The sequence below is a fragment of the Nesoenas mayeri genome (assembly GCF_963082525.1).
Source record: "Nesoenas mayeri genome assembly, chromosome: 3".
Taxonomy (NCBI): domain Eukaryota; kingdom Metazoa; phylum Chordata; class Aves; order Columbiformes; family Columbidae; genus Nesoenas; species Nesoenas mayeri.
Genome location: NC_137544.1, coordinates 118,056,179 through 118,073,548, shown reverse-complemented (window position 1 = coordinate 118,073,548; position 17,370 = coordinate 118,056,179). Strand labels below are relative to the sequence as shown.

Sequence of the window (17,370 nt, the reverse complement as noted above, 5' to 3'; positions counted from 1 at the left end):
TGAGTAAGGGAGGGTGCGGTACCCCGTGCGCATTTAGGGGAAGGTCTGGAGTCTGTCTGGGATGCACTGGGTGATGTGTAGAGGGATGGAGGATGAGTGGGTGCTGTGGCTGCCGCCAAACTGGGCTGGTGCTGGTGCAGAACCTATCTCAGGAGCTGCGGACCGTATCCAGCTTGGAATTTGGAGGTGCAGGAGTGCCCTGGGTCTGGCCTTCCCACTCCCACCTCTCCAGGAAGCAGAGCTACAATCACTGCCTCGTAAAAACAGATCCCTTTCCTAAGTGTTCCGTACCTGTCGTGGAAAACCTTTGCAGGGTGAGTGGAGCAAGGAGGAAGATGGATCTAGAGAAACATGGAGGGGGGACAGCAGAAAGGGCTTGTTCCCTGGGAGCTAAAACACCAAGGGTGGGGTGTGCAGCCCTCAGGGTCTGCTGGCAGAGCTTCTGCTCGCAGAGCAGCAAGGCGGTGACACAGAGGAAGGCTGAGGGAGAGGCAGGAAAGAAAATGAAAATATTTCGTAGTTTCTCTGAAATCCCAGCACGGACAGCTTGGACTGCAAGTAGGCGTCTGGGTGGTAAAATGAGCTGTGCTAACAAGCACTACATTTGATAGACCCGTATCTCTGCATTCGTGTGTTTGGATCGTGCAGACAACAGGTGGCAGCTATAGAGCTTACACACAAGAATTATGTGACAGATTCTGCTCAGAGGGCGGCGAGCACGGGGTTGCGCTTCCCAGTGAACAATTTATGAGATTCTGTCCTTGCCAAATGAAGGACCCAAATACAGGCACAGTCACAATCCTGACAGCAACTCTGTAGCCATAGCGGAGGCCCAGTTTGGGAGGGGGCTGCTCATGGGAGAAGTGCTGGCCCCAAGATGTGCATTCAGTTCTCCCACATCTGAGAGAGCAGGATTTAAATACCCTTGGGCAGGGCTTAAATACCGCAAGTGTTTGGACTTGAACTATAGGTGGTTCTCACACTCTGAGGAAAATCCTTGGCCTGTGTCAAGCAAGCGAGAAATGAGTAAATCCTCTGCTGAAGGAAAACCTGAGGGTTCCTCAGCCCCCATGTATAAAGCGCTGAGGAGAGGGAAGCGCTGAGGAGAGGGAAGCACAGAGGGCTGGGATGCAGGCTGTATCTGCTCTTTCTTTTGCAAAGTGTAAAGCTATAGTTTGTTTAAACTGGCACAAACTGGGAGCGATTCCACTGTTGCCTCAGAGAAAAGCAGAGAACATGACAGAAAAATCAGGACTGCCCAGTCCCTGTGACCATTAGGAATTCTGCAGTGATTTCTGCAACATCTCTTGGGGATATGACAACACCCCTCTGTTTCATTTCTTGAGATATCTGAAACCAGTTTTGATTTGTCCAGCAGCTTCACAAATCCTCCTAGCTTCATTCTTTCCCTGCTTTCCTGATTGCTGTGCGTTGCAGGGTAGAACCAAATTTGGTGGCTGCTGCACATCTGCTTCTTCCGGCACAGGATCACTGAGTGATCTCTTTGCATTCTGCATTACATACGTAAGATCATTTCTATAGGCATTTCAGCTCCTTACTCAACTTAGGAATGAGTTTAGGGTCAGATGCCACAGTGAAACAGCAATAGGGACAGAAAATAGGCCTGTATCAGAGGCCTTCTTAACAAGCAAATAATTTAAAATAGTACCTAAAACATTTTTAAGTGGAGGAAGGTAGACAGGGGTGCTACATTTCTGAACAATTGTGTAATCACTACTTGGATCGTGGTAGCTCAGTCTGCAGGAATTTGGAACACTGATGGAGTGTTTTCTGTTCCCTGTTCAAGTGTTGCACAAGTCATGTAGCTTTAAAATATGTATTTATTCAGCTCTAGTTCTGTTAAATGCTGGCCTTCTAGCAATGGCCAGTTTAACGGTGAGGGTTGCATGGCTGTAACAGAAGAAAATTTGCTGTACAATATCCTCAGGATACCTGTTCTGGATGCTTAAACAGATTGTTGCAATTAAAAATACTAGATTAAAAAATGCCCAATGGCTAGACATTGTTTATTTAAAAACTTCCAGCTGTACAAAAGGCAAACAAAGCTGATTTAATTTTCCTAATGTTCATGGACTTGCCATACTGCATCCAGTGACTTTGGCTTCAATATTCAACAAAAACTGTAAAGAGTCCAGTCATATTACAAGATGAATTAACCATGTACAATATTTATTAGCCAGCAGTTGATTTTTCGTTTGATCTTTGGTCTTCTTAGCTGTGGGGAGAGGGAAGAGAGTTTCCTTCACCTCATTCCTGACCTCCCGTTAATTTATGGAACAGATCTTCGTCCAGTGTTTCGTTCTGGTCTTTGGAACGCGTTGACAAGAAGATGTAGCCCCCAATATACTCATGGATGATTTTGCAGTCTGCGCTCAGACACGTGAAAGCGATAAAGACATTCTGATCAAACTCGATTGCAACCTAAGGAGAATATGTACGGTAAAATCAGGAACAGAAATAAGCTGCATCTGGGAAAAAAGATCAAGAGTGAGAGCAGGCAGACCACAAATACTGTGATAAAGCAGGACCTGTCTCTCCTAAGGAAGATTTCTGCGTCTGCTGGATGTTGAGGCTGTTTGGCTGCTTGTTTCTTAATTTTCTGCTACGGCAGGTCCCTCTGGTGGTCAAAAATCTTGTTGCTTGTTCAGGCAGGCAGTAAAACCATGTTTTTAATTAGATATTTTCCTAATGGCATATTAAGTGAATGCTGAGAAAGTGGGAATGGCAGTCCTGCCTCTTAGTACACTTGATCCAATAATGTTTAATACTGTCAATTGTTATGTGCTGATTTTAGATCAGCTTTTGGGGGCCAGGTTTTGATTTCCAGCTGCTGTCAGTTCTAAAACCCAACAAACTGAGGTTAGTCACTAACTGTGGATTCTGCCTTTTTTTGAGAGGGATTTAAAGCAAACCTGGTAGCTTCACGCAGTGGTACAAGAGAGTATTAGGGATTGTGTCTGATCCCTCCTGCAGATGGATGTGGAAAACTCTATAAGCAGGGACAGTTTCCAGGCTGCTTGAATTTACATGAAGTCACACTAGTTCCACCCCAGAAATCTGGGATCCTGTATCCTCAGTCCGTAACAGAGAATGAATCACTACAATTTAGAGGATGACGCATGAGCTAGACTATACAGAGAGCTAAAATGAGATTTTTACTGTGACAGAGCAGTAAACATAAAGAGTTGGAATTTACTTCTGAGTCTGTGTATGTCACCCCACCAAAATCAAGGGCAATTTATAAAGAATAAGCTTGGTAGGAACCTTTTAAACTGGAGATCTTTTAGTTTCTGAATTCTGACTAGAGACTATTAAGAAAAAATGTAGACAGATTCTTTAAAAACATGTCACAGCATGTTCAAAGTCTTTTCGCTCTGAAGTTTACAAAGATTTTTCTGAAGTTTTACCTGGCGGATTTCCCAGTTCACATTCCACTGCTTCATGTTGGAAAACCTCCACGTTGTGATGGGATCTCCTGTGGCCATGTCTATTCGGATCAGCCTGTTATAGGACACCCCAAGTACATCATCCTTCTTGCTTCCTTTAAACCTGAAAAATAAAGAAAAAACCCAAACCTTTGAGCAGCTCTGGTTTGCAGTGATTTATGTCCAGAGAAACACTTCACCTGCGCTCCTCTGAAAGTGCAAAAAATGAGGGAGAAGTCACAACAGCCTGGGATTAAGGAGAACTAGGACCCTTCTTTGGAATAGTATTTGGTATAAAGCAAAAATGGAGGTTGGTGAACCATGGTATAAGACAGAAAATAATCAGTCAGGTAGATCTGGCTGAAATCTTTCCAATTCATTGTTTTCTGCTAAAAAAGACTCTTCTGCCAAAAGGTGTGAATCTGATATTATTTTTACTGGACGAATGTCAACAATAATTTTCCTTGCTTCATTTCACTGATGTTGAAATACATTCTTCTAGTTCTATATTCACCTAAATCACAGAAGCGTATCAAAATATATTTGATATTTTATATATTGCCTTTAATTTATTGAAACAACTCTGTTAGCAATATATGCATGTTTTTGAATATAAATGACACTACAAAAATACAGAGCCACTTTAACATCTCGGATTTCTTCTGATTATCAGTTTGTAGAAGTTCACCACCAGATGTTTTGCTTAACGCTACAAAATGCAGGTAGGGTTATACCCCAGATGTAGCCCTGGAAGAACTGTTAAGCACAATTAAAGAAGATGCTTTCAAGTGCAGTTTTGTCAGTGCTTTTCAGTTTTTTGGTGGTTTGTGAAGAGAAATGAATGCAGGTCAGAACACTGTTTGAGGTTAAGTGCACAGGGAAACTGCTGTGAATGCAACGGGACCTTTCTGGTGCCAATTGCTCTTTCATATTAACCTAGAAAAGCGAAGATTTGCTGTTTTCTTAATGAAATGCCAAAGAAATTAACATTTTATCATATTCCATTGAGTGAGAGTTGGAGCAAACAAATACACCGCAAACCTGAGAACACAGAGTAATGCATTTTTTTACGTTTTAGTGAGTTCATGTCAATGAGAGTTTAATCCTGTGCAAAACCCGCCAGGTGTCAATGAAGGCAGATGGAATGGGGAGCCTCACTCCAGGAATGGAGCTACCAAGTGCTACTGCTATAGGAAAAACAGCGGTATGGAAGTGGGGGGAAAAATAACGTTTCCAGAACAGGCTGTCAAAGAACTCCCTGCAAATCGCTGCGTGTGAACCTGTTAGAGCATCTTCGCTTTGCTGTAAGAGCGTGATTACCTTACGATGTAGTAGGATAAGCCGAACTCGGGGAGGGACTGCCATGCTTGGATAAAGCGCAGCTTGGCCTCCACCAGCGTCATCTGGGAGACGTTTTGGTGGGCTTCTAGAATACGAGCGGCCAGCTGGGAAACACAGGAGGAGAGAAAGGTTGCTGTTGACTGGAGAACAAAAATACTTTCAATTTCACCAAATCAAACATTGTTAGCTTCAGTGCCATGTTTAGACACTGACTGGTCACCATTGCAAGACGATTCTATTGTATGGTTTCCAAACGCTGCTTCGATCCACCCTCAGCAACCATCGCAACCACCATCCCCAACCATCAAGCCATGCTCAGGATACCTGCTTGGACTTGTATTTTTTGGTATAGCGTGGGGAGACGAAGCATTCTGGTTTCATATCTATGCTTTCTGGATCAGAGACAGCCTGCGGAGACATGGTCCAGTTCTTCATCTTTAGAAACGAGAGGATCTTGTGGACCTCAGGGTGGTAAGAGCTGTCGGCCATTGTTTTGCCTTTGGAGGCCAAAACACAAGCAGCCATCCACCGGGCGTATTGATTCTCCTGCAAAGACAATTGTTGGAGATTTTTGGAGAAACTGGTTGTGAAGATCTTCCACTGTGTGATAAAAACCCCTCTGGTGTTACTGGACTTCACTGTGTGGATGTATAGTTACTATAATTTTGTTGTTCTTCCCTGGTTGGGCTCGTTCCACCTACAGAACTGACTTTGCAGAATAGTTACGTTTTAAATTTTCAAAGGAATCCTGTACTTTGGAATAGATCGTCTTGCAAGTTTTATTGCATGACTATTTTTCACCTAATGAACGCAGTCTGGATTCATACATTTCAATAGAAAAGAATGGATTGAAATTTAAAACAAATATAAGAGCATGATCCCATTACTCTCTCCTGAATGGGGCGAGTTCTAATTAAGAAAAAAATAGAACAAAACTCAATTCCCAGCTCACTGAAAACACTGTAGCAGCAAAATATTGTCATTTCTCTTTACTTTTTTGATAGTGTGTTTTTATTTTTTCCTTCATTTCCAGCAGCTTTACTTGGAAACTGATGATAAACACAGAATTGCTGTCCTTTGGTCCCCTCAACCATAAAGCATTTGTCAGACCAACACATCATTCCTAAATTTTAGTAAATATGTAGATAATAAACTCTCTGCAACATCCTTATTTTCCTATACCAATTCTAGATCAAGACAATCATATTCTAGACAATCTGCCAATAAATCTCAAATACAAACTTTCCCCTGTCTTGTTACTCACATTTTCGCATCTTAAATATACTTCATTCATGCCATCAGCAACAGGAATTAGCAATTTGATTCCAAACTTCTTCGCTGCAACATTTACATCTGGTACAACTTCACAACCTGGATCACAGAAAATCAGGAAGAAATGGATTTATTTCATGACTACATCACTAAGTACCGATTAATTCTAAAGAGCAGTACTTAAAGGTCGTTTTTCTTTAAGAAATTAGAAAAAAGGAATGAAAGGAAAATTTGTACCTTTTAGGTTTAGTTTCTCAATAGGTTCTCCCTGTGCGGATTCTTTGTTTTTAAAATAAGATACTGAAGTGTCTTTAAAGACGAACCAATATGGCTTGATAGTTTTGAGTGACAGCTTCCTGGGCCTGAAAGGAAGAAAGAAATCACTGTTGTTTCTATTGAAAGGGACAGATTGCTAAGTCACTCACAAAACCGCTGTGGAACTCAAGCTGCTCTGGGCTCATACATGTGGGTTTTCTTTTCTCTTTTTCTTCCATGTCTCATCAAAGCCATCCCCTTCTAACAAAGACTAATTTTGGTTTGTTGTTCTTTTTTCACATGAACTCAACAATACTTGTGTAACCCACTAGCGTGTTCACACGCACTAGGATTCACTTCAGTTTTTCATAGCTCCTTATCTAGATTTGCATCCATAAAACTAACTTATCATTAAACTGTACAGGAATAGAGACCACATTTTTGGCTTTATCTGAATAGTATCTAACACAACAACATTCTATTCCTTCCCTAAGCATATAGAGGTTCTGTCGCACTCCCAGACAAGGTGATAGTTCAAACCATCTTGTTCCACTAGGGCAGGGTTATTCCAGCTTGTCACACATGTAGATAGATGTGCGTAATCCTCATTTTAATTATTTTACTTCATTTCAATATTTTGCTAATGGAAACTCTATTTTTAATCATAGAATAAATTTCAAAATATCTGTGTAGGAACTGAGAATGAACTGATAGATACTAATGGTCAAACATAAACATTGTGCCAGCCTCATCTCTCTTCAGTAAGACATGAAAATCATAATTAATTCTACTATAATTTAACTCTACTAAAAATACACTAACAAAGCCATGAGGTTTGTTATCCCAGGTTCAATACATTTCAGGAGAGAAAACCAGAGGTATTAGGACTATTTTAGCAGAGAAATACTTCAAAACAAGCTACGAAGGTAAACAATGAAGTTGAAAAGAAGAAAGAAGAAAAAATAACCCCCATTTCCACTGTGTATTTAGTACTCCCTTTAAATCTAAGATGATGGTACAAAGATTATACAGTGAGTTGGAAAATAGTGATTTATTATACCCATTCCTGCCTTCTTCAGAGCCTTGTTAGAAATCCTAGTTTAGAATCCATTCTAGAAAAGAATGGGTTTTTATGTTTAAATTAAGAACTAACTTGTATTTTCAAAACTGCCAAATATTTAATTTTCCAATATAGTGACATTCTTCAAAAATAAGGGACTATAATTTTTTTTAGACTAACAAACTTATTCTCCACAATATTGTCACCCGCCCGAAAGCAGGATTTCCTAGTGTGCTAATGTGGTGCATACTGTGAATAAATGCGAATAAAAGTTCACTATATAAATAGAGTCAGCACTATGACATGCAGAGCTTTGCATTTCAGGTTAATAATTAAGCCAGTAATTATAGCAACAAAATGTTGTTGTTCCTATAATAAATGTTTAACCCCTTACCCAGTTCCTACAGTGGTTTAGTAAGCGATTTGTCTTGTATATAGGAAATTTTCACAATGAAAAATAACTGCTGAATGCTTTTAAAAGCAAACTGCTCTGCTGCTGGGGAAAAATAATCCATTGTTACAGGCGGCTGACAGGACTTAAAAGACTTCAATTCCCTTTCATCTTAAGCCACCTTAGTAATTTGAACGTCAAATAAATTCCTAATTGGACATTAATAATTAACAATTCTTAACAGTTAACAACAGTTAAACATTTTCAAGTGCAGTTTTCAGTTCACCGACTACAATGTGATTTGTCAACAGAATGAATCTGATGAATATTTGTGCAGTAGGAATTGTTATCTTTCTAGAACACGAAGACTGTTGCGGGATAAACGGCATTACAGACTCGGGGTCACGGCAGACATTTAAATAGGCCAGAAATCAAGATATTTCAGTGGGATCACAGAAAATCATTTTGATATTCGAAGAAAAAAGGAGTAATTTGGTTTTTTTTGTTAAAAAAAAATTCCCCAGTGTTGCTTTCAGAAATTATTCTCAGGGAGAGCTGAAATGGTTTTTTTTTAGTTTTTCATTGGCACAAAACAGTAGAAGGGGATTGAAAACAAAACTGTAAACTCTTATATAAGTGTAGCCCAAGAGCTAGAAAGATTTGCTGAGCATCTGGCTCAGGAGCAGTTAGAGAAAGATTTAAAGAGGATATTAGGCCACTCAGACCTATCAGAATCTACCATTACATTAGAAAGGAAAACTCAAGAGATCTCGTGTATGGTTAAGCTTTTTGTTTTGTATGTTTTATTATTAGTTTTAACGACTCACCTAACTAGCCTGAGATTATCAGCAAGTTTCGGGATGTCTGTGATGTCCTCCTATCAGGAATAATTAGGAATAATTTTAGTACAATGCACTTTATAATCGTCTGGTAACTGTTAAAAGATCAGAAACCAGGTAGGCTCAGAGTCAACGCACTTGAGACAGCGAAAGCAATTCTGGGATTCAAAAGGACGTACCAAAATGTTATTTGTGTTGCCACCTTCCAGTGTCACTTCCAGGTTAGAAAGTGCAGCTTCTACTTCATCTACCTCTGATTCACAGGTGAAATCTTGTGCCTCTGACGATAATGATAACTTGCTTACATGATACTAAAGGAAAACATCAAATAGTCAATATACCAATTAGAGAATATCAATATGAGAATAGGGCATTTGGTCTTCTGCAATTTGGACAACTGCCTGAAGTTCTACAGTACAAGACGTTTTTTTTCCACAAGGAAACAGGTATGTCCACTCTGATTTCCAGTGCAATTACTGATTACAGTTTCCTGTTTTAATTGCCACTGTTTGTATTCCTTCACTGTACAACAGTCCCTGTTCTGCAAGGTTATGAGGAAACAATTTATTATTGGTAAACATTTGTGCCTTACTACCTACAGTCAGGGACTAAGCCATGTTGCGTCATGTTAAATTTCTATGTACACCGTAGCGTCCCTCTCTTCACATTGTGCTGTAGTTTTTTTTTGGTCTGTTGTGAATGTATTTGTTTATGTATTAGAGAAATTTTCAGGAAGAATATGTGAAAAGGCGGTAGCTGGTACAGTAAGCAATGCGTCGTGGTAATCCCCTTCAGAACGGACTAATATCAACATTACACCCTGCGTATGGTTTGCTTTAGATAATGTTAGTCAGCGCTTCCATAATGGCATGTGTCAGTTTGAGTAATGATGTGCTGCTACTGAATTTAGTTGGTTTAATTGATGATTGTTGCTCGCTCAAACAGCAGACCCCCAATCCAAGCAGAGCTGTAGGCCTGGACTCTATTTTAGTCTTGTCCTAGCCTGTGCCCGCCTCTGGAGGAAACAGGTTTTGCAGCTTGGATCAAGTACGTGCCTGTAGCGCGGCAAAGATCAGCATTTCTTCCTCCGTACAGTCAATTTCTTCTAACAGGATGGCCCAGCGGGCTTGTTCGTATATTTGGTTTATTCGCACTGCGTCATACTGGAACAAAAAAGAACAATGGGGGGGTCATTAGTGACCAGCAAGATATAGATGAACGATTGACTGCAGCTGATCTAACATTGTGCTGAAGCCATTTGTTCCCATCCTCCCCCCAGCTCTATGTTCCCATCCTTCTCTCATGCTATTATAGCTCATGCGGTTGTGCGTAGGGTGACGGTGGCTTGCTGACCAAGCACAAAATGAGCCAGGAGTCCCTGGCTGAAGCAGAAGGGGAGGTGAAGACACCCCCTTTGTGGTAGGAGGCCTTGGGCTGGCTCAACGGAAACATGAAACCACACCATGAGAGTGAAAATAACGTGACACGGCTGATAGGAACGTGATGTTCAAGAGTTTGCTACTGCTAAAACACAAACTCTTATTCCTTACTTCCCCTCTTCTGCTCTTGGCTTTTTCAGTTCTGGTTCAGTATGTGTCAGACCCTGCTGTGAATGCTTTAATGCACCATCCATTTTTCAGATGGTGATTGTTTCTTATTATCTAATTGGTTAATTATCTGAAGTGACTCAAATAAATATTCAAGCCCTAGAGCTGATGAAAAGCACGTGATGGGAGGGTAAGCCATGGGGAGTGACCTCTCCCAGTAATTGCAAGCTGTTAGTAGCCTGAAGCTATTTTGGGTTATTTCATCCTATGGCTCCATGACTGGCTGGGCCAAAAAAAGGGAAATGTTTGGGCTGCTGATGTTAAGACATGTGCTTGAGTCTTAGTGGGGATGGTATTTCACCCCAAAACACGCCACCTGAACTAGGAAGTGGCCTTCTGTTTATGTGAGGTGCCTGAAATGAGAGAGTTCTACGGAATTTACAGAAAATACCAACGCAAGGTCCAAATCCTCTAAAATTCACATTTGAATGCTTATTTATTCACACTGATCAATGATCGTGCTTTAATTTCACTAAATGTATCACCCAAGCTGTAAAAACATGGGCTTAACACAACCACTTTGACTGACTTTTAGTGGAAATAAAGGCAAACCAGAGGCAACTTTAGCTTTCAAAATGACTTGAATGTTTTTCTAAGTCTTGACATAAATGTTATTTTTCAATCCATTCTAAAAAATAGGGCTTATACCTTTACATGATTCAGGATACTATTGGTTTAGTTTTCCTCTTAATTTATCTTGTTAAAAGAGAGGCAGGAAGCAAACCAGCCCCTCTGGAAATCTGGATACTGTTTCTAGTGCTCTTCAGATCTCATCTTTATCCCTAAGATCTTATCTCAGGTGAGGAACAGTGATTCAGTGTCCAGAGGGGAAAAGTGCAGCCGTAGCTGAGGGGAAGAAGTTGAATTTGATCTCTGAACAAATTGTAGCTAAAATTTGGTATCCTTGTGCTATATAGCTCCTTGACATGAAAGCAGGCAAACAATGAATAGCAAGAAAAACAAAGCTCTTACTTTTGGATTCAAATCAAAGAAAGTGTAATATTTAAAGCGTAAAAGAAGTTGATCGTCCTCCAGAATGCCTTGTTCCATAAGTGATCGAGATGAATCTAGCCAGCTGCGGAAGAAAACAACCCACAGATTCATCTGAACAGGAAAAACTATCACACCTGCAGAGCTCCAACGTACTTGTGAAACAAAAATGGGAACACACAGCTCTAATTCCTGCAAGTTTGGGGAAAATTCACATCACTTGAGAAGGTGGAACGTTCATATGGATTTCCAGCTGTCATTGTATAAACGTGATACCCAAAATCTTCCTATTTTTACTTTGACACTATTCAAAACATCAGGGGTGGATGCCAGAAACCATGCAGTAAGTTGTGGGGTAACCTATGCCAATAAGATTATTTCTTCTTGATCTCTCGAAATGGGAGGTTCATGTAACGCAGGGCAAAAGTGTACCTGTATATTTACAACTCCCACTTTCCACTGCAGTGTTTGCTGTTTTGTAATTCTAGCTACTTCTGTTCTCCAGTGAAATCTAAGGAAAATAACAAAAACGCTCCATGGATCCAAACATGCAAATGCATATTTCAATACTAGAGGTGATCCTTTCTAACTCTTGCACCACTAAATCCCCCAGTGCTCTGTGTTCTGTTCAACAAGCAACATTTGCTTGTGCATCATCCAGCAAGTCACCTATTTATTATCATCTATTTAAAGCCTTTAGGGTTCGCTATCCGAAGATCTCAAAGAGAAGCGTCTTACCCTGCATTGAGTTTGGCTTTGTCAGCCAGAGAGCGAGGCTGGTACATCTCTGCGAGCGTCTCTGGAGAGCAGCCAGGGTGACTGGAGGCGAGGACGCTGCAGTTCTGCTCCGTCAAGGGACTGTCGCTGAACCACGTAATGGTAGAAGAAGCCGGCGTCCCACTGATGGGATCATAAACGGGCGTCATGGTTTTACTATATAAACCTGGACTTCCTGCAGGTTAAGAGTGATTTATTATTCCAAGGAAAACCAGCTCCAGATTTAGGTAGTCAACCACTTTCCATAGTAAAAGACCGACCCTTTTTTCCCAAGGCAGCATCTCGGTTGTGTTGGAGATAGGAAACACGCACTTTATTTCTCGTTCTCTTTGCAGGCTGCCAAAATTGTTGAATGTTTTAAGAGTGGTCTCAGGTTTTCAAAGAGCAGCAGCACAGGTGCCACAAGTGATCACCTGTGTTCTCATAGGGCCTTTCTCATAGCAATGGAAAGGAAAACATTTAACAATACAACAGAAAAATATTGATATATTTGAGGTTTCAGTAACTTCCCAAAGCCACTAATTTCAAGCCAAACTGTGTCTCTCCGACTACCATCCTACATTAAACTGGTCTCCCTGGTTTTAATTGTGTAACAAAGAATTTCTTCCTCTTTTTGGCTTTCGGTCAGAAGAATAAAATCATATTGGCTTTTCATTACCTGATAATCCAGAACTCACTGGAGAGTCGCACAGGTTTAAAATATCTTCTGTAACTGGTTCTTTGCTATTCTTGTCTTTTTTCTTTTTCTTTTTGAGCGTATCTTCCGGTTGCTTCAACAAAGAGAGTTCTTCCGACCGTCTAATATCTACAATGGCAATTTGGGAAGTGAAGCAAGACGAAACATTTGAAGCTTAGCAGATTACATCCCAAAAAACCCCATGGTTGGTAACAGCATTTGGGGAAGCTCCACGTTGCAATCTGATTCTTATTTTTAGCAGGTTGAAAGCAGTGGCTGTGGAAAATCCAGTAATTCAGTAACAAGGCCAGAGATTTTGGGCTGTGAGAATGAATTTTGACAGGATTTAAGCCTGCTTTTGTAGCAAGTGTAACTGTTACGTTGTGTTCTGCAGTCGCCTTTGAGCATAATAACCTCAGTGAAATGTCTGACTTATGAATAAGCGAGAAGAGAAAAGGAACCGCTATATTTGAAGTTCACGCCTTTTATTATTCACTATATTTCATGCACAACATTCTGTCTTGGCTATACACTATTCCCTAATATACTCCCGATTTAGATGTGTATTGTCAGTTGCAAACCTGGCACTTTGTTTCTGAAAAACACATTTTTGGACAGTATTTACTCATGAGGAAAGTTACAGGGTTCCTGTACCGACTCAGCCTGGAAGAAAAACGTGGGTAGAAATATTTAATTCACCCCAATGTCAGCTGAACTATTTTGGCATCACTTTCTCAGAGCTGTTAGGTATAATAAAGACATATTATACCTGTGACAATCCACTGCTAGAAGGTGAAATTGAAAGCTGCACTGTAGTCAATATGAGGCGCTAAATTCCTACTGAAGATGAAGGTGTTAACAGGCTAAGCTTTGAAGTTCTGACTTAAAAGGAGGTTTTTAATCCCCACTTTACTTGAAAACTAAGGGATTCCAAAGACTGTTGGCAGACTTATTGCTATTGACCGTGGGCACATACGTCTGGCAAGCTCCAAAACCTCATCTCTACTTGGAGGTGTCTCTGTTACTGGAAGGAGTAGAGACGTGGGGACTCACATGCAGCAGTTAGGTATGTCCTGACTTGAAGAGGTTTGGAAGAATAAAAGTTTTGAACATTTAAAACATGCTCCTTCTGAAGTGAACACATGTAATCAATAGGCTGAGTTGAATATCATGAATGGTACTGAAAACAGGTGATAAATCAGTTGACACCAGTAAAATCGCCGGTGGTGAAGGCTGGTGTAGGAGATGGATAAGCTCAAGCTCTTAGTCAATGGCTTAGAATAAGCAGGACTGAGTCCCACTCAAGGAGGACAAGGATCTGTACAAAACCATGAACAGGACTTGGATTATCCAGTACTCCTGCACCTCATGGGACACGTTTCTGACACCGTCTGCATCAGTTATCACAAACTGACATGCACTGCATACTAAAAACCAAAAGATCTGTCTTTTGATCTTGGGTCAACTCAATCAAATTCCTCCTTGAGCAAAACAGTTTCTCGAGTAAGGACTTCACATCAAAACAACCACCTAATAAAATGCTTCAGCTTAGTTGCCAGAGGGGATTTAGCTTTACTCACTGATAATTTTGCAGATGTCGCTGACAGCTTTGAACACCATAGAAGAGAAGCTGACTTTCAGTCTCACGGTCTTCATGTTTGGCAAGCGGAGCCGCAGCATTTTATGCTGAGTAGTGAAGAACAGCTTAGCATCTGCCTGCACCCCGCATTTATCCAGCGTCCAGTGCGTTTTCAGAAGCCAACATTTTTTTTGCTCCCACCAAAGAGCATAGTCTGACCAATCTTGTGGTATTTCTAGGAAAATACAAAATGGTTATTAATAAACTATAGAGCTAATATATAAAAGAATAGTTTGGAAACAGTGCTCTGCAAACAGGAGAATTTATATCCTACAAAATCTTCGTACTGGTACAAAGAAGTAAGGCAGTGCCATGTCAAAACGCACAGGAGCTTCTTTTTGTAAAGGGAAAGCTGCACATATTATTTTAATAACACTACGTAAATTAAACAGGTCTTTACTCACTGATTTGTTCTACTAATTTCAGCATCACTCCTCCAATATGAAGGTCCCCTGTGACCCGTAGTAAAAATTCCTTTTGTACCTCTTCATGCTGATGATCAACTGTCACCAAGAGCTCCCAGGAGTGAGACCCATATTCATTTGAGGAAATCATTTTGGAAAGGTCTATGTAATGTAAGCTCTGCAAAAAACAAAACAAACAAGCAAAAGGGATATTTTTTCCACCACTCTCCAAAACAAACACGTCTCTCTGCAGTCTCTAAATACCTCCAAGCTGCCAAGACTTCACAGCGGCCTTGGCTGGAACTTCAGATGCCTTATCTTGTTACCTCTGAACTAGACTCTGCTCTTGTGATTATTCTGGCAAGATAGACTTGTGGGATTTTTTGCTTTTATTCTGATTCCCCCGTCCCCACTCAAGTGTCTCCAGCTGGGTACAGAGAGACCAGTTTGACCTGGGTTTCTCCACTATCCAATGCTAATGTGACACCGTAAAGCAGTTGTGTGTGTGGGATCTCTTTTGGCAATCTGCACGTAAATGCAGTTTCTGCTGATTTTCTGCTTGCAGAAAGGTGAATCCTCTGAGATCTCAGCAGGCTCCTGCCAGGACAGGTAAACAGTAATAATCATGCCAAGCCAAACCAGAGAAAGATGCTCGATGTGGAAGCTTTGGTTATCATCATCAGAGTTCTGCTAATTATTGAAGAAAGAGCTTGTAGGTGTAAGGGGACTGATGCTGCAGGAAGGATTTGTGATAAGTAACCAGTGAGAGAAAATACCAGATTAGTCCTCAGCGTCCTGTCTAACTAAGAAACAAGCCCTTGCAGCTGAAGTTTAGGCAGTAAAGTGGATTATTTCCATTTATTGCAGACTATCAGCAATTCTGAGAACACAAGTCATGGAGACTCTGTCAAAGGTGCCATACACAGGTTCAAACACAAAAAATAACCAGGAGCTGTTTATGAAAAAGGTTAGAGGGGATATCACAATGGTAACAGACTTTTGTAGATACTTTTAAAAATAAGTATTTAGTAGTTAAAAACTTTAGCCTAAAAGTTGGGTCAGAATCAGAAAAATTAAGGACAGTTGTCACAGGTGGAGTGAGAGAAGGAATGACTTTTTCCATGACTGTCTGCAGGACAAGATCAGACTAGCTTAGGTTACACTCATGTAAAATTAATCTAAAGATTAAATATAGCATGCCTAGAAGCAGGATGAAAATTTAAGTTCACCTATTTACCCAATGTATAATAACAAAGCTTTATGCTAGGGATTAGATAATAAAGGGGTTTTTAGTGCCCAAAGATACTACACCAGGGCAAAGCCCAGTTCAGTGTTCACCCTGAGGTTCCCTCCCAGACCTCCTGGTGTTCTTCATGTTTCTTAACCTCTTATGGCTTAAGAATTTCAACAGGAAGACTTTAGATGTTTTGGTAAATGACATATCATGCAGTCTTTGTATGATGGCGTACAACATGAACCAAGTTTACAACATTAGCCTTCTGAGAACAGGTTTTAAGGTAAGTTCACTGAAACAGATGACTTTGATTTCTTAAACTCCTTTGGGCCTAGGCCATGCTTGGTGTCACACCTACTGATAGAAAATTCGGTATCAAAAGGATAATAGAAATGTGGTGGTAATGACAAATTCTACTAATACAGAAAAGTGATTCCAAAAGTGTATCTGTTAAATATTAAATTGATGTCCTTCTAGATGAATAACAATATAAACAAAACAATCTGTCCAGCACAAACCCATCTTTTGGGGAGAAAATCACCTTGCCAAGGAGTTGTTGTAGTGAAACTCCTTGGCAAGGTGATTTTGCCCTAAAATTCTAAAATCACGATGACTTATAGACAGCCCCAACCCAGAAAAATGCAACTTCAGAATCAGACTCCAAGAGGCTAATTTACACCGAGGAACAAATGCTATTGTTAATTAGGTTCCTGGATGTGCCAGCCTACACCTTTTCACCAGAAAGTTACTAAACCAACAAAGGTTGATACCTATCCAAGAAGTTTGTTTTTCCTCGGTAAATGAAGACATTGTGTTGGACACTGGAAAACACTCCCTCTCTCCTGCCTTTAGGATAGAACTGGGATTTTCAACTTGCACTGCTGTGTGCCAGATGGATATACTGGCTCAGGTATGTGTCGGACTGGGGGGTACACGAGGAGAGGGTCCAGTGTCCAGACACAGCTCCTGAGATGCCGATCTGGATTTTTTTTAACTTTGGTTTAGCTTCCCAGTCTAATTTTGCATACAAATGCTTGTGCTGACACGGGTGAAAATGAGCAGCCCAAGGGGTGGGTGAATTTCTTTCTTCCATGGAAAAGCATGGCCTCAGCGCAGCTAATCCTGGCACTCCTCATTATCCCCTCAAGGTGCTTTCTTCCCCGCTCCCTCATCAAACCAGAAGGGCTTAGTTTGATGATATTAAAACACAAACACCAGTAAATCCATCATAGTACGCAGCACAAAGCCTAGTCTGGAAGAAAGAGGCAAACTGAGCAACAGAGATGACTAAGTGCTGTGTAATAAAACCCAAAGCAAGCCAGGCTGTGCGTGCTCCACATCTTAAAGCCTCCAGGGTACGACTGGGTGTGCTGGGGGAACGCACCCCAGTTCCACCCCACTGGGGTGCAGCTGTAGGAGAGCAAAATGGCCAGAAACAT

At 40.8% G+C, this 17,370-nt stretch overlaps 1 protein-coding gene across 1 annotated transcript; it reads right to left on the bottom strand.

Annotated features, from left to right (window-relative positions):
• Window positions 1–2,268: 2,268 nt before the first annotated feature.
• Window positions 2,269–14,854, bottom strand: FERMT1 (FERM domain containing kindlin 1; the record flags this gene model as incomplete). The annotated part of the gene is made up of 14 exons (XM_080342568.1): window positions 14,698–14,854; window positions 14,235–14,468; window positions 12,637–12,783; window positions 11,940–12,153; window positions 11,184–11,286; window positions 9,660–9,767; window positions 8,784–8,915; window positions 8,593–8,642; window positions 6,297–6,421; window positions 6,052–6,158; window positions 5,112–5,333; window positions 4,767–4,891; window positions 3,429–3,570; window positions 2,269–2,442 (listed from the first exon to the last, which is right to left on the bottom strand). Exons 1-14 carry the CDS (start codon window positions 14,846–14,848, stop codon window positions 2,269–2,271), a joined length of 2,034 nt encoding a protein of 677 aa, XP_080198694.1. The 5' UTR covers window positions 14,849–14,854.
• Window positions 14,855–17,370: the final 2,516 nt, after the last annotated feature.